At 40.2% G+C, this 18,238-nt stretch overlaps 1 protein-coding gene across 2 annotated transcripts in view; it reads right to left on the reverse strand.

The window, feature by feature from the left end:
• The window catches only part of LGR4 (leucine rich repeat containing G protein-coupled receptor 4), a 108,861-nt gene that overhangs the window by 23,855 nt on the left and 66,768 nt on the right, over window positions 1–18,238 (reverse strand). For both annotated transcript variants that reach the window (XM_036879060.2, XM_057507523.1), the window contains exons 3-5: window positions 7,692–7,763; window positions 6,369–6,440; window positions 120–335 (exon numbers count right to left, since the gene is read on the reverse strand). In XM_036879060.2, coding sequence (XP_036734955.2) covers window positions 120–335; window positions 6,369–6,440; window positions 7,692–7,763 — 360 coding nt within the window. The remainder of the gene's footprint in view (window positions 1–119; window positions 336–6,368; window positions 6,441–7,691; window positions 7,764–18,238) is intronic.

Here is an 18,238-nt window from a genome sequence, read left to right on the forward strand (position 1 = left end):
AACACTAGTTCTTCAGAAGTATAATCAGTGAGGTACTTTCACAATAATTTGGCCCAAGAAATCTGCTTTTGCCCCCAAGTTCACACAAATGCATGGTATTAAAAGGGGTAGATACTTACAGAACTACCAGGCTTGAAAGGTTGGTAAACGCAAAGTCAGGGATGCTTGAGATCTTGTTGAGAGCCAAGGTCAGTGCCTGCAGGGTCAGCAGATTGCTGAGGGGACGCACAGGCACCTCCATCAGGCTGTTGTCATCCAGCCACAGATGCCGTAACTGAGTAAGCCCCTCGAAACTGTCCTCGGGGACGGAGGTGATATGGTTGGCATCTAAACGCCTGATATAAACAAACAACCATGCTCAGTAACAAATTCTGGTGGGCTAGGTCAATCCCAGTCACATGACTCTTAGTCTTCAAAACAAAAGGAGTTATAAAAATGACCAGGGTATGGCTTCCCTTATTTCCTTAATTTCACTAGCAGTTTTCATAAAATCGAACTTTTTCCAAGACCAGTGTATGGAACTGAGTTCTCTCCCTTCCTTCCTAACAAAGGGATGAATCCAAATCTGAGTCCTTCAAGAATGTTTGGCTAAGAGTAACTTTAGAGCAGACTGATGTGTTAAAAAAAGGGAAAGCCCAGAAAATGGTTCAGGCTGGAATCTTAGGTTTCAGAATATACTTAAATCAAAAATACCGAAAAACAACAAGAAAAACCTAAGCTGAGCAAATAACCTATTGTATTAACAATTTTATATTGTAACTAATATTCGATATTACATTTATTTGCTATTCTGACTTGGTACCAAAAGAGAAAACAGTAAGAAAATAGCTACAAAAAAAAAATTTTTTTTTTAATAGCGACCAACTAGTTAAATAGAGTTTCAACAATCCTTATTACTATCAGGCAAGTTAAAAATATAGGTGTCATATACTGGCAAAGCAACTTCCTCCTCCCCTCTTACCATGAAGCACTTTTGAAAAATTAGTTTGTCAAAATTAACAGTTATTAAGGATCCATAAGAAATATTAAACAGCTACTCCAATCAATGTTATTATGGCTTTAAAGCTTCTTTAATTTTTCCCCAAATGTTGGAGTTAAGGACACCTTACTAATAGGATTACTCATAGTTCAAATTAAGTTCCCATCTGAAAATCTGGAAAACTAAGTCCTAAATGTTATTGTTGGCACCACCGGGCATGACTGCTGAAATAATTGCTTTTCAACACAAAGACAACGTGACATTAATATGATGAGGGACAGTAACTGCACCAGGAAATCATGACTTTCTTCACAAATCCCTTGTTGATGTATCTTCATACTTAAAATTTGTACCTCCCAGGCTTAGATCTCCTGGTAAAAATTAGGGAACACAAAAAACTGGTGAAAAGCCAAAAGGAAAGCATATTTTTAAAGAAACAGAGCTGGGTAGCTTTTAGGTTCAAGGAACTGTGACTTTTTGTTCCTCCTGTTTCTTAAGGCTGCTCTAGCTTCAGGCCTACTGTAATTGTCCCTTTCCCCTCCAGGTAAATGCTGATCCCCTGTCCCCAGTTCACAGCCCCTATTCCAGATGCAGTCTCCTTCCAAAGGCAGATAGACAGGGGTTAAAGACCCAGGTCTTGGTGAGCATCTGATGGAAGCTTGTTTTGATAAAGTCAAGATAACCAAAAGAGCACTAAGAAGGGGAGTGTGTAGGGAAGTGAGCAGCTGCTGAAGAATCTGTTTAGAAATATTTTTAGGCTTGTTTACTCCTTGGGCCTTTTAGAACCTACCTGTGAGAAAAGACAGGCATCCTTTATATAACAGACTGGCAAAGTACTGGCTACAGAGCTGCCAAGGAGATTTGTTTTAGTGAGTACATAGTGTGTTCAAACACACATATACCCCTCCCAACCTCAGGAACTTCCACTTAGGGAGAGAGAGAGAGATTGAACTTATAATCATAAAATTAACTACATACTATAACTAAATGCTTAATGTAATTAAATTATAATTGCAGCTAATTTAACTATCTGCAATTCATTCAACATATTTACACTGAGCATCTTGTTAGGCACAAATGATAAAAATGGTGAACATGAAACCTGTCCTCATAAGATTGACATTCTAGTGATGTGTGACCCACAATATAATAAACAAATTTTAAAACAATTACGGAGTACCTAAAAAGTATGAAGAAATAAATAAACACAATATGGAAATAAAGATTAAAAGATGCTGAGGGGAGGGTAGCTAGCTGAAAAGCATTGGTCAGGAAAAGCATCTCTTAAGAAGGTGCTATTTAAACTGAGATCCAGAGAACGAACAAGGGCGAGAGGCAGAGGGAGGTGGGCAAGCAGTGTTCCAGGCACAGAGAACAGGGAGGCAGAGGCTCAGTAGCAGAGACCAGCTGGGTGTGGTCCCAGCAACTCCCAGAAGGTCAGAGTGATTAGACCACTCTCCTGGGAGGAAGGGAGTGGAGTGCCCAGGGAGACACAGCTGGGGATACAAATGGGGACCAGATTATGCAGACTCTCGTAGGCCAGGTAAGGGGTTTGGATTGTATTTAAAGTACAAATGGGAGTCCCCCACCTAAGATTCTCTGCAATACAGCAGAGTATTCTCTGTAATCAGCAATGTAATCAGCAATGGTCCCCAACATACACACACAGCACTCCATTGAAATTAAGCCCTCTACATAAGAAGTGTTTCTTGAAGATGTGGTGAAAAACTATTAATAAGGAAAGGTGGCTGTTAAGTCCAGTATTATGTACACCATTTACGCTCCTGCAGAATTCTGCGCCATATACCATCAAAAAAAAGGAATGGCCTTAACTTACAGCAGGATAACCACATGAGTCTTGACTAAGGCAGTCGTCTATGCAAAACAGTGATACAATAATAAACACACAGACACAATTTCCTTTGTGCTGAAAAGTTTCCCAAATTGCAAAGTCACATGTTAAGAGATCAAAAGGAGGAACTTTGGAAAAATGGAACCCTTTCATAAGAAGTTAAATGAGGAAAAAGATTTATGGTGACTCAAATAGTTAATCCTTATTCCTCAGTTCACATTTGGGTATTGGTGGCACACCCATAAACGTAAACAGTTTGCACTTACACTGAGATCAATGTTTCACAAAGAAAGAATCTTAGAATTATGGCTTTGTACCGATGACTGACACCATTAACAATCATCCTAACTAATGGACCAAGAAAATACTATGATTGATTCTTTCAGTAGATGCAGTAGACGGCATCAGATATCTCACATGTGAAGAGATCATGTGGGCTTGTTCAAGGTGTTCTGCCATTTAGACTCCATAGGGCAGGTCACTACTACTTGATTTAAGTACATTTAAGCTGTTAAAAGGTTAACAGTGTATTAACTGAATTTCCTTATTTTTGTCTTTAACATTTCTATTCCTAGACATTCCCTATTTTCAAAAATAGAATTCTGTTCTATGCTCTACTCTCAAAAGCCTGTTTTTTATCATACTGAAACTCACATACTTCTTTCTCTTGCCTTCAATGAAATCACAGTAACTAATAATCTATATGCAGCTATTTACTGATAAATGTCTATGTTACCAATGAATGCCTATTCTGTGTAACCAAAAGCTCTTCCTTTTTCTCTGTACTAACTTACCCATAATGTAAATATTACAGTAGCGTATTTTGTTCCCAGTTTCACACTTAAAATAGTTAAGAAATTCTGCTACTGTGAAAAACCTAAGAAAGTTAGTCTCTGAAATCCTTTTCACAGTCATTGTAAGCGCGAAGAAAAAAATTCTAGTGGAGCAAATTCTTACATGTCATTTTCACATCCTGCTCAGGCAATGCTTTAGCTATTTTCATGGCTTTGTGGAAAGCTGTTATACTACCTTTTTATTAATGAGAACAATTTCAGATTTTATGGTCATCATCACACAATTATACGAAACCACTTCTGGTCAGTTTCAAACCCTAATGAACTTTGCTCCTAAGCACTACTTCAAAACCAGAAGGAAATCTTTCATGTAATTCAGGTCTGAAGATCAGATTTTCAAACTGACTCAAGTGCTGATAAGACTGTTTTACACCATGACAGAATTTCAATTATATCTAACTGAGCCACTACACCCACTATGCTAACAAACCCATGAACACTTCCTTCTTAAATAAAAAGTCCTGACCTGACATATAGCACCTTGTGTTTCTGACACACATAAAAACATCCCAATGTCTTTTAAAAAAAAAAAAGTTCATTTTGACTCCTCTCCTACCCTCACCCCAATTTTGGAGATACTTTCAACTATGAAACTCACTCAATGAGTGACGAGCAAAATGTGCTTTTTTTTAAACATGAGTTTTAGAGAGAAACCTGTGAAAGACACTTTAAATCACCTAATTACCAGTGTCACGTGTGCTTTTATGTATGCACTGATCACAAAGTCAAAAGAATCTATTTGTATGTTTTCTTGGTATTTTTTTCTGTTCTAAAGTTCAAGGACTTAGTCCTCTCTTTTTCAGCCTTTCTACAAGAAAGAAATGATTGAACGTTTTGATCAGTAAGTTTTGGGAAATAAGAATAATTCTGCATGAAGGTCTTAAAGTAAAGTGAATTCTGAAAAAGCAAAAAACAAAAAACAAAACCTGGGAAGTGTTAAAAATGTCTAATAAGTTCAGGTCTGAGGGAAGTAAGATGGCTCCCTCTGGGTACATCCTTCTGAGGTCAGGAAGTTTGTAGAGACAACAAAGTCACATTTCTGTGAAGGAGCTCATTCTCACTCCGTCCCTAAAATAACCTACTCAGAATCTACTCAGTTAGTTATGGCGAATAACAAATCCTTATATTCCAGAACTTGGTGTTTTGGTGGAATGAGCTACTTAATAGATTTCTATCTTAAATTAAACTTCTATTTAAACAGGAAACTCGTTGGCATATACCCCGGATATTCCTTTTTTATGACATTAGGTACACCTTAAAGTTTAACCTATACAGCATATGATATGCTTTATTAGTACATATTGTTATCTTCCCATTCACTTCCCATTATCTACTAGAATATCTAATCTAAAATGAAAAGGTAATCTACAATTTATCATTTCCAGTGATGTGTTTTTGGTACAGTTAAAAATAATTTTATATTAGCAAGTGGGTGGGATAAGCAGCTCAATCATTTTCACCTGTGTCTTCTATTATTCACATTTCCTACAAAAGCACACATTTACATTTATTTCAAAGGGCAATAAAAAAGCCTGTGGGACAGATTAGTACACAAACACATGACACGGTTGAAACTTAATTTTGTTATCTAGAATATATAAGTTCTATCTATCACATGAAGTGTGATTAACTATTGTAATGCTTTACTCAGAATGATTCTCAAAACTTCTGTGTACATGAGAAACACCTGGGGACATCTTTTCTGAAATACAGCTTCCTAGATCCTACCTAAGAGAAAATATCATTTTCAGGATATGGCCTAGAGATCTGCATTTTAATAATCTCTCCCTAGTGATTCTGTTTGCAGGGGCTTAAAGTGTTCTTCTAAGATAGAGGAACTTGGTCTTCTGTCCCAGAGACTGGGAGACCTAAAGCTGTAGCCCTACAACACTACTTAATAACATGCATTCTAGTCATTACCAAAAATCTGTTTGTTTAATATAAAAACAGTAGTTCCTTCAAAACCTGTGAATTTGCACAGTCCCTGTGATACCACTGCTATTTACCTTCTACTCACTAGAGAGTGTAGGGGGGTAGGCATCCCCAAACCACAGGAGCAATGACCCCCATCTCTAGGTTCCTATTCAAACACACCTGTACATATATGGCAAAGAACACAAAAACCACCAAAGAGAAGGGCTACAGGAAAAAGCTTTTGAAACTGGTGGCTGAACATGGTAAAAACCAAGAATGGAAATCTTGCACACTCCACATCAAACCACTTTCCTTAAGAAAAACCTGGGAATAAGGCAGAACCCCAATGCATGTTCAAGGTCCACAGATGAGGAACTATAACCAGTGTACCCTGACTATCCTTACCACCTGAAACAGAAACCTCTTTGTGGCTATATCTGGACCATCATGGCACAAGATGCTAGAACTATATATATGTAACTCTGGTTCCAAAGAGGTGATGATCACCTGCCACAAACAAGCTCTGGAATTATACCCAGCAGTGCACACCTGTAGCTTCCTGCCAGCTTCTGAGACAAGAGAAGAGTTTGAAGCACCTCCTTTGCTCTCACTAGAAGACATGTACTTCAATAATAGCAACTGACCATCCCCAGATCCCAGATGAGAGAATACATCGACCTTTTCCCTGGGATTCCAGTTCTTTATACATTTAGCAGCCAGAGTGGTCTGCTAATGGTTGAAGAATGCAGAAAGCCAAAAAGGTACTTACAAAGACTGCAAGGCACTCAGTCCTCGAATAGCTTCACTGGGTACTGTTTTCAACTGATTGTTTTGGAGGGTTCTGGAAGGAAATATTTGGTTAGTGAATAACAAACAACTGTTACCACTTTTTCTTAAAAGAATTCAGTGCCATTTCTTTCCAAAAAAATTTCCAAAGGCAGGAGAAGGAGGGGTCAAGGTGAAAAGCACCCAAGATAAAATAGTTACAAAAAAGTGAGAAGCATTTGTTGTAAAGCCAGAAATGAAACCTAGGCCACTATCACGAGGCTGCCTCTTAACACAGATCTGCTGGGTAATCCACATTTCCAGGGGCTGTTTATACTCTCAGGAATTAAGACACCCTGATTAATGTTCACCACCCTAGATACTGTTCAGGTTAACAGGAGGTACAACAAGTTCACTGGGATGTAAAACAAGCAAACCTATTGATATCCCTAATGCCTCTTCAAACTGGGATATGGCAGAGCCCAAAGATGGGTATTTGGTAAAGCCAATTTTTCCAAGAGGACAGCAGACCCTGAGCAGGAAGCAGTAGCCATGTCCTCAGTGAATGCAGGGCCAGGCAAAAACAGAGCTTTAATCCTCTCATAGTTAGGGCCCAGAGACAAGAGGCACAGATAATACTGAAAATGAAGTCATTTTTGCCTAAAGCCAGTCTTAGTCACATTAATAAAATGACAGCTTCACATGAATCATAATCACAGAATGCATGCTGAAGGGCCCATCCAGGTCACTGAACCAGAGAGGTCTTGTGACTTGCAGAAGGTTACCCAGCAAGGGTGGTGGCAGAAGTGGGGCTGACAGTTCATCTGTTCTCCAGTCTGCCACGCCGCATACTCCTGACCACAGCTAAGCATTTCCTGATCCCTCACAGGCTATATAAATCACAGGCATCTCAATTCCCTTTAGCTCTGAAATGACTTTAACATTTGGAGCTCTTATAAGCCTGTTTCCCTTTAGGGTCAATTAATTCCAAGCTCTTCAAGTTATAAAATAAGTAGAAACAAAACTCTCCCAGGAAAGCTTAAATATGATTTTGACTCCATGTACTGTTGGCCACACAAAAAGCCTAACATTTAACTCCAGTAATGCATTAGAGGTCAGAATACCTATTATTTCTAGTTTTAACTTTTCTTATCCAGACCCAAGTTTGCCTAAATCAACCTCTAGCCTCCCACACTACCCGTTGGCCACTCCTTAAATCTTTTAATCCTGAACTAAAGACACTGTGCCTAACGTAGCTCCAAGCATGTTGACTATGCAGAGAGAAAATACATAGCCAGCTGCGAAACTCTAAAATTGCATTACTTACAGAACTTTGAGTTCTTTCAACCCAGACAAGGCCTTTGGGTGGATAAAAGAAAGGTCGTTGCCAGCCAATCGTCTAGGAAAAAAAAGTTGTGAGAGAAAAAAATAGCAATTCAGACTCTTAAAATTCAGAACTCACAATAACCTAATCAGTGATTAAAGCTCTATGTTAAACATTTCTCAAGTCTATCTGACATTAAACATGGACTTAAACCTTTGCTAAAGCAATCTCAAGGTTCTTCCAATGAGATAAATGTCTCTGGAATTTTTTTTTAACTCCCAATACAACAATTTACACAGGCACATTTTTACTCTGGTGAGGTCAAGCAAGCCCAAACACATTAAACCAAATTAAGTTTGCTATTCATGGTCACTCTCTGCAGCTCACACTGTTTTCCAAGTGCCTCATAAATACAGACTACTGGTCAGCAGGCTGGAGTGTTTATACAGATCAGAGCAAGCCAGCCTGTCAGGGAAGAATGCCTGTGGGAGGCAGGTCAGCCGGTTATCTCTCCATAACCAAGGGCAACATATTCTGTGCAAAAGAGAGGCAAAAAGTGAAAGTCATTGTAAGCCTAGCTTTCAAGAAAAGGCCCCTTTTTTGAAAATATAAAGGCTTTCCTAAAGAAAATTTTAAGTGACAAATTAAGTGGGCATAAAGAGGGGAGTAAGGAAAGTACAAAATTTCTTTGGGTCCTTTTGTAAGAAACCAGAGCACACAATTCATACTGAGCCCCACTTTTCCTCCCCTTTTCCCAGGGGCACAGTAACAGGAGGGAAAGTTGGGCAGAGGACCTTTAGGAACAGGAGCAGGAAGTAAGAGGGCAGCTCATATAAGTGACACATAAACAAGAGAATTGCAGAAGGGTTTTCAAGTGTCGACTTATAAATGGTAGTTGTGTGCCCATGTGATCAGATGTACGATCCCAGTTTTCTGGTTCTAGTGGGGGTATACTCTCTCAAGCAATGAGATTTTATATCTATACTTTTTTGTAAATGCTCTCTCTTGGTAGTGTTCTGCGATCACACAGTCACCAAGTCATATTAACTCCTCCTTTAAAGGGCCTATTTCCATCATCCTTTCTCTTCTCTCTGAAAGCACCTTACAACCCTGAGCATTATTCATCAGTCATTCATTCACTAAAAGTTTTCATTTGTACATTAACAAATGAGTGCCTATGAAGCTCCAGGCATTTAACATCCTCTTCTTAGACTTCAGGTTCTCTCACCTTCCAATTTGTTCCTCTTACACACCTTGATTTTAGGGGTTAGAAGGCAGGCTCCTGCTTTTCCTAAAATCTGTAGTCACTGAGATCTAAAACTCTATTTTTTAAATGCATTATTTTCTCTTCAAGTTTTTGTCCCAGTTAAAATGCAAATAGTGCTGAAAAGGATAATACTCAGATCTTACCTAGCATTAACAAAGAAGTGTGTGTTTCTGTGTGTGTGTGTGTGTGTGTGTGTGTGTGTGTGAGAGAGAGAGAGAGAGAGAGAGAGAGAGAGAGAGAGAGAGAGACTACAAGAGGACTCAGAGATGAGAAGAGTTAATATATGGAATTATTTTTTCAATATCAAGGATAACAATGCTGGATTCTCAGGCAACAACACAGGTTTAAGCCAGGGGCCATGCCCCTAAACTCAATTCTTCCTAAAAAACTCTCTCACCATGCACTTTGTCTCCCACAGGGCACCCCAGCACCTAAGCTGTATCCTGCCTCACAGTAGCTTACTTTGGGCCATCAACCAGCCTCCAGGCCTTTAACTTCCTAGGGCTCACCACATGAAAAATGAGGGATTGAAGAAGACAGTTTTAAGACCTCGGCACTTCCATTTACAAGTATTTCTCCTCAGCAAACCCTCTTGATTCTGGACTAGCTAGCTTCACCACTACACCTTTAAAGGATTCACCTCAAACTTCATCTTCACTCTATAGACAAATCCAGTGTTACTTCCCATGAAAACTTCAGTTTTTATGAACATGCCCCACATATGAATTCTTAGAACTCATAATTAAACTTGCTTACAGGCTGCATTCTGTGGGTTGTGTCCTCCATAGTAGTCTGGGAGGTCAGGTATAACTGCTTCCAAGAAGAGGGCATTCATCTCTCCCTTCTGTTACCACCCACCAACATGTCAACCCCTTAGTCAGAAACTATTTTCGCAGAACTTCCTCCTCAAAACTGCCCACCATTCTAATGCCATAACATCTCAGAGTCTACTTAAGTGCAAGCCCTCTCAAGAGGTTTCCTATCCTCCAGCCTCACTAACAAAACTCAACTGACAACGTTCACAGCTGTAACGCAGTGTTTAAAAGGTCACATTTTAAAAGATCAAATTGTACCACAAGAACCGAAAGGGGCAGCAGCCTTCACCCCTCCAGGGCCACGAGTAGCCATGTGTCCATGCCTGCTCCTCTAACTTATCTGAAGGCCCAGCCTTCAAAAGCTCAAGGCTACCAAAAAACAAACAGTAGAAACAGACCCAGGCTGTTACAGGATTCTTATTCTTCTGTCTCTAATATTAGTTTTTAATGTGTCCTTATCTATGGGCTTTCCTTTGGGGAGTTCGGTCTATTGCACTAAGGCTCATAAAAAAGAATACTGTATAAAGTAACGAAGGAAGGGGCAACACGCAGAGCACCTGATTACATTTACTTGTCACTGGAAAAGAGTTTTAACCATATTAGCCAAAATATTTGCTTCCTTTCCCCAAATCTCTGCCCCTTTATAAGCCAAGGGAAAATTAAAGTAACGTAACTTCGAAGAGCATCTTCTCTTTCCCTCCTACTTATGAATAGAAATGGCCAAATGAGTTTTCTGCATGTGATTTATCCTGAAATACAAGCCCCCTATCTGCAGAAGTAAATACTCCTAGGGTGTGGTGGATGGTGATAATGGTGAGCAAGTGGGCACACCACCTCACACCACTTTGATTACTTGGTTTCTTGCTTGAGCAAACTTATCATGTAGAGCCTTCAGGAATGTATCTACTCACACTTAACTAAGCTGCTGTGTTAATGAATAATAAACATAGCAGCCTGGTAAATGCTGCAGAGCCTCAGTGATTGCATCTTCAGAGCCTCCTCACATTTTGCTTATTTTATGAGCCAGCAGTTCTTAAGAGTAGACCCTGGGGATGCTTCGTGTCCAAAAACTTAGATCCAGAAGAGAGCAAAGTAAAAAAATAATGGTTTCAGGACAAAATCCCAAAATGTCTAGAAGAAAAAAACCTACTGTGTAATGAGCTCACGGTAGCTACAGGCAACTGAGGTAGGTGATTTACAGACATTCTTTCATTTTAATCATCTCATGACCACAGCCCTGCTTCTGAGCCCCTGAGAGGTTAGGTGACGTGGCGGAAGTCACACAGCTGGTGAGCGGAGGAGCCAGCACAGCAGCTCTTGCCCAGCTCACTCCAACGCTTATCCACAAGGCCTCTAATGTGTCACCAAGAGGCTGGGAAATAATTCCTAGAGAGGTGGAACAGAATGGTCTTGGGCAACTAACAGCCTTGCTTTGAGCATCAATAGCTCCAACCAGCAGATGGGGGCACACAAGCAGGGATGGTGGCATTAGGAGCTCACAGTTGCAGTTACGGAGGAATTTCCAATGACTGACAGCACCATCCTTCCCACAGCCAAAGGTGACCAGTGGGAAGGGGGAGGGGATGGGAACCCTGAGTGCCCCAGGCTGGGGGGCTTGCCCTAAACTCACTGGGACTCTCTTTAGGATAGAAAGCATTCTCTGTTGTGCTTAGCAACTTTGAAAGAAAAAGAGGTGGCTGGTCCTAAAGAAGGGACACCAATGCCCCTCTACTCTCAATTACAGCAATTTCCCATTCTATGCCTGGGTGTGTCTGTGCTAGTCCCAACAGCTTTCTTCATGTCTCACTTCATGAGGACCTATTGGCTGGCCCCAGAAAACCTTTTTAATTTGCTAAATGAGGATATTTATATTTTTTACTATTCTTGAATGGCTGTGAAGCCCTAAGGGGAGAAAATCGCTTGGGTGAGGACAGAAGGGTGAACGTGGTATCATTTCCTGCATGCTAAGGGTGCAGAGTGCCAGGCATCACTTCTTTTCCCTCTGCACCTGGCCCAGCTCCTCAGCCTCTGAAGGCCACGGAGAGCCCAGGAGCAAGGTGCCAATCAGTCCGTGCTTGTACCCTTCATGCTGTCCCCTGAGTCTAGACTCTCGTTTTTTTTTCTCTTGGATTACTGCCATGAACCTCCATAAGACTCCTGCCTCAAACCACTTAATTATAATTTTGTGAGATCTAAATCATAAAAACGTGTAACTGAGCATTTTCCCAAAGGCTTTTTTCCCTGTTAATTGGCCGGACCTTCAATACCATCCTCTCTCTCTTTCTCACCTTATTCTCCAATGTTCCTTGTTTCCTACAATTTAGCACCCCATGCTTTTCCACCCCTTTCTGATCATGACACCCCACCTCTATCCTCTGCCAACTGAAACCTCACTGATGATCACTGTCCGAGTTGAATATTATCACAAATACGAAACCATTATGACATCAACTTCAATTCCACCAGTATCTCAGAAGAAGAAGTCCTCGCTGAGCACAAGTTACTTGAACTTGTCGCATCTCCTTGTCATAAGTGTACTATATGTCTCTTATGGACAGAAAAATATTCATTTTTACCTTCTTGCATAGGAAGTGCAACGATTAGTATTTGCTGTCCCTTAACTAAGATCCAACATAAGATTCTGCATTCACAAAAGGTAACACTGCTTCTTAAAGAGTGGGGAAAGCTTACTATTCATCTTCACTTTTCTGCATGTTTTCTCCTCTTGTTTCATTTTTACTCCCCCACTGCCCTTCACTCTCCTAACAGGAAAGAACTCCTTGGCTTGATCTTAAAGTGCTATGGCAACAATTTTCTTTTCAACATATTCTGGGAATATATTTTCTTAAGGGGGTGGGAGTGGACCTTAAACGTGGGGACACCAGTCCACTGATCAACAGTATTATCGCAACACAGTCTGGGTCGTGCATGGGATCACACAGAATAAAAACAAGTCTAGCAGGACTTCATATGGGGATGCAGTCTAAGTTCCATTTTTTCTTGTTACAACAGTCCTAGAAGCAGAGACAGAAAAAGAGTGAGAGCATTGGAAAGAGCAATCCATTCGACTTCGGCTCTCCCATTGGATTTGGAACCATTCCAGGCAACAGGATACAAGTGGCTCAGTGTGTAATGTCTTTATGAATCTGCTTTGTGTGCATTTATTATTCATAAGGTCCATATTGTATTCACACTAGGGGCTCCTTCCAGGGTAGCTAAGATTTTTTAGTATACCCTCTATTGTTAACATATATGCTACATGACATTTTTTATCTGCCATCCCTCCTGGGAGGGGAAAGTAAGAAGGCTACTGGTTAAATGGACACTGGTCAAGGGTGTGTATGAATGAATAAGCCACATTTCAGAAGGTAATCTGTGCCAGAGGGTTCATACCTTCATGAAATGTGCTGAATTACACTGGGATTTCTTCACTTGGGAAGCAGTTTAAAGAAATGAGCAAGGCAACAAACCAATTGGTGTTATTTCTCCAAGAAATGCCTAGATTCAGGTTTCTTCTGGTCTATTACAGAAATTTCATTGCAGCCATTTGTCTGGAATTCTAGCCAAGAATCAGTGGAGTAAGACAGGGACTACAATGTACACACTGCCTAGACATATGTACCGAGCTGGGGGGAGGGCAGATGAGGGTTCAGGAGCCTCCAGCAGCTGTTGTGAGGAGCTGAGGGGTGGAGCCAGCAGAAGTTAAAGCAACTGTATCAGAAGGCCCGGGCTCTAGGCATGCTTTGCATGCAAACAATAAAGAGCTTTAACCCTGGAGGTTTCTCTGTTACATTATGGAGACATCACGGAGTAGGTGACAAAGGAAGAAGACTGGCTACAGCCTCCCATCCATTCATATGCCTGCCTACATTTTGCAGAGGTGGTGACCAGACGGCCCAGCACTGTGCTACTGTCAAGTGCTTTGAGTACCACCCTTCCCTTCTGAGATCCTCGAGCAGTGTCTTTTCTCTACCCTCACTATTCCTTTCTACACTTACATTTCCCCACCCAACAGATCTTCATCTGAAGCCACACATACTAATTATCACAGACTGTACCCAAACACATCCAGGTTGTCTCTCCTGCAATGCCATTAAATTCTCTTAAGTGGATGGATCAGCTCAGCATCGAGCATGTTCAAAGTACACTAGACACAGTCACCAGCTTGCCATTGCCTTCAAAGAAGGTACTTCTGGTTCAAAATTGAACTGGGCAGAATGGCCACAGGAAAGTCTCTAACAGGAGGTGAGTGGCATTCCCTTATTAAATATAATTTGAAATCAGGATCCAAAATGTTGATAATCACTTACATGTAAAAACAAAAACATTATAATACATACTTCTAATAAAAATCCTTAATCATGCCATCATTTACATGGGAAGGCCCTACCATGTGCTCAGAACTCTGCTGCCTTGGTGAAAATAAAGACGCCCAGAGGTATCCTCATTCCCATTTAGGATCAATACATAGTAAAAAAACACTAATATTGGGTGGTACTTTTCATTTTCATTTTCCTACTCTAATGGCCCTTATTATCACCACGCCCCCTCCTGGTTGTTTTCAAACAAAACAGGGAATTGAGCCTATGTCCTGCATCCCTTGCCGGAGGTCCTACAGCACAGCTTAATAGTGTAAATCCTAGAAACAGACAAGGTAAATAAAATAATTCTAGAAATAGAACAATGTTGTTTATGTTATTTTCTATGAATGACTTTCAGAGGGCCAAAGGATGTGGTTATTTTCTTAGTAAATAAATAGGGCTAACACTAAATAGTTCCCCTTGGACATTTGTCCTTATCAAGGTTAAATAAACCTTATCTGACACAGTGTATCACAGTCCTAAGTCAACTAACAATGTTTTACTTCCCTATGTCTTTACATACCAGGAAGTTTTACATCTTCATATAACTTTTATGTAAAGATATCTAAAAACTGAATATGTTTTAAGAACATGCATGTACCAAGAACCCTTATAATAAAAATTCCCGAGTTTATTAAAGAAGACTCCCTTCACAGAGAGGGGGGAAAGTATTTTATATATATATATATATATATAATTTTTAAAAATAAATAATATATATAATGGAAAATCAATAAAAACCCTCACAATAAACACATGCAATATCTACTCATGTGAGGAAACATGTTACAGCTTTTAAAAATTTTACAGCTAACACCAACCAACAAATACCGACCTCCTGCTAGAGGCCACACACCATAGGCAGGGCAAAGTGCTGACTTTTCCCAAGACTTCTCTCATTTCATTTCTTTTAAATAAGGATAATTCATTAAACATAAAATGTCAATGGAATTTAGTTTTATATAGTCTGATAAAATTTGTGACATCCATAAATTCAAAATAAGAAATCCTTTGTCTTAACCCCTCCTTCAATCTCAAGTTCCAAAATGTGGTTACTGTCACCAAAGACCATACAGAAGTCTGACAGCAGGCCCTGCCCTTAGAGAAAAGTGCATGTGGTTGAAGAGACAAGTATACACTGGCACCTAGAGCAAAAATAACACAGCACTTAGTCCAGCACTAAGTGGAGTGCAGCAGAGAAAGTGGAAAAGGGAGCTGGAAAGACTAGGAAAGACTCCCTACGGCATAAAGGGCTCAAAATGGACTATATGAAGGGTCAGATGTGAATAGTATAGAGAGGTAGTGTGGCAAGCCCTGTTGGTTGCCTACCAAATACCATTCACACCCTCCTGGCAGAGCCCAGGTTTCTTGAAAAATCACCTCCTTCACATGACTCAGTCCCATGAGTAAATTCCAACTGGTCTGAACCAATCAGGCTGATCCCATTCCAGTGACTGGTTCAGGACTGCACCTGTGACCCCAGCTCTGGTTACAGGAAAGTCTGCTGGGGGTTTCTGGGAAAGGTAACTTTCTTCCTAAGGGGAAAGAGGTAAAAGGGCTGATCCTCTTCTCTTTCTGGATGCTCTCCTGTCTGAATACACTATATGAAGGGACTGAAGCCATGGTGTTAACTTACTGAGGAGAGCAGAGTAGGAAGATAGAGAGAACCTGTGTTCTTAAGGATGTGGCCTAACAACACCAGTAACCAACCCCTATCAGAGTTCTACCACTTTGTTATGGGTTTTTTCTCATTACACAAGATTAATACATTTCCTCAAAACTTAATGTTCAAGCTATCTGAATTGAGTTTGTTACTTGCAGCCAAAATTACCTTAACTAATTGCTTAACTAATAACCACTCTTGCTTTTTTACATACCCACCCCCATTTTGGTCCAGGCAGTAACACACCCTCCTCAAAGATTGTATTTACCAGGATCCCATGTGACTAAAGTTCTAGCTAATGAGATGTGAGCAGAAATATTGTATTAAGTTCAAGAGGGCTTCTTCAAGCCAGCAACTGGGAAATATCCCCTTCTTTCTTTCCTCCTTCATCTTTCTGTTGTTGAGAATCAGGTCATGATGGCTGCAAATGCAGCAGACAGTTATTTTGTGATCTTAACATGGTAGCTGTACACTAAGAACTGCAAAGTATCAGGTCCTACATCCTTGCTGACTTTGGGGTACACCACAGCAGCTCCGTGTGTGTGTGTGTGTGTGTGTGTGTGTGTGTGTGTATGCCTTATGTGTTTAAGTCACTGTTACATTTTCTGTTATATACTGTCAAATGTGATCCTGACACAAAAATTTAGGAAAATTGCACATTAGACTGTAGTAAAAGTAGCACAAAGATAGTACATTAAATACATAGTACATTTTAGAAACATTCTGATCCTACCTGGACAGGCACATGAGACAAGTCTGGCCAATCAGAGCCCTCCTAGGAATTTTTTACTGAAAACAACATGGAAGACTTGAGATCCTCATTTTGGATCTCAAGATGCGAAGGTGTGCTTGAGGCTACCAAAGGTTATATTTCCCACTATAGGGAAAAAGGCTGTTTGTGACAGGAAAGGATGAAACCAAAATACAAAAGTAGAAACAAATGTAGCTAAGAAATGGAGAGCAAGAGAAAACTCGTAACTTTTAAACCTCAAGATCCAATGCCATTGGAAGCCACCTCCACCTCTGGACTTTCTGGTTTTACAAAAAACAGTAAATCCTCTGTTTTGCTTCAGTTGGGTTTCTATCTCTTAAACCCCTGTGGACTCTTGTCAAATGCAATACATATCACAAGCTTTACCTATTCTCCAAAAACCATAAACCTACTGGCAGTCCCCAAATGCCTGCTTCTTGATGAATTTCCTTCCCCAAAGTCAATCTCACAACCCTACTGAAATGATTCCAAGAAGCCCTTAAATTCAAGGTCTTTTCTCAATATCTGACCACAGGCACCTTTCTCTAGCATGTCAAAGTTGATTCTTCATTTCTTGTGAACAACCTGTCTTCCCACATCTCCTAGGGCACAGTTCTGTCCTAGTTCTAGTGCTCCTCTGGCACTTGGTCTTATTCCCACACCCTGATTCAAGTGTTTCCCAAGGAGTTGTCTTTGGCTTCCTTCCCTTTTCCTCTACCCTCTCTCCTCTGGCAAGCTCTTTCAATCTAATGTTTCCAGTAATCAATCACCTCAAAACAAAAGACTCCCCAGTCTATATCTATGGTACTCTAATTCTATAATCTATACCCATAAATCTCTATTCTGGATGCCATGCCATGTTTACAGATGACCCTACCCATATCCTACCAAAATTCAATATGTATACTCAAGAATAGTATCTTCTTTTCTGAAATGATTTATCTTTCTCTACTGTCTTTAATTCTATCAAAGTTCCACCAGACTCCTATAATCTTAATAGAAAGTGTTATGGATGTCACCCCATCATCCCAGCTAAGACATTCCCTTGATTCTATTTCCATCACATCTTTTGCAGAGGTTCCCTCCTCCCTCTCATTGCCTCTCATCTGCCCTAGCTCAGATTCTTATGATCACCTGCGTCACTGTCATTTGCATCTTCATTTGTCCCCTTGTACTACCTCAACTTCAAACATCTTATTGCCTGCTATGAAGTGACATTTATTGAAGGTCATACCTGATTAAATCATTTCTTAGTTAAAAAAATTCAATAGTCATTCAAAAGTTGAAATTCTTCATTACTCTGCTAAGAAAGAGGCATAGGATTGGGGCCAGAGGCATAGGATTTCTAGGTTTGTTTCCCGTACCTTTCTTTCAGGAATTCAGCAGTACAACCAAACCAAACACCACATCATCCCTACCACCTTCTCCAGCCTGTCTCCACATCTTCGCTCATGCTTCTTTTTCCAGTCTCCTCATGAATTAGCTCCCACTATTCCTCAAGACTCTACAGAAAAGCAAACTCTTTGATGGTGTCTTCCTTAATCTTTCTGGCTAGAAGTTATTTCTCTTCACCACTGAATTCCCATAACTCTAGGACACCATTCATCTCTGTTGAAGGCAAGAATCCCATTGAGTTAAACACTGAAAACAGTGCTTTAGTGAGCAAAGCTTGTTGAATTAATGAATTAGCCAG

The sequence above is a fragment of the Manis pentadactyla genome, chromosome 9 (assembly GCF_030020395.1).
Source record: "Manis pentadactyla isolate mManPen7 chromosome 9, mManPen7.hap1, whole genome shotgun sequence".
NCBI lineage: Eukaryota > Metazoa > Chordata > Mammalia > Pholidota > Manidae > Manis > Manis pentadactyla.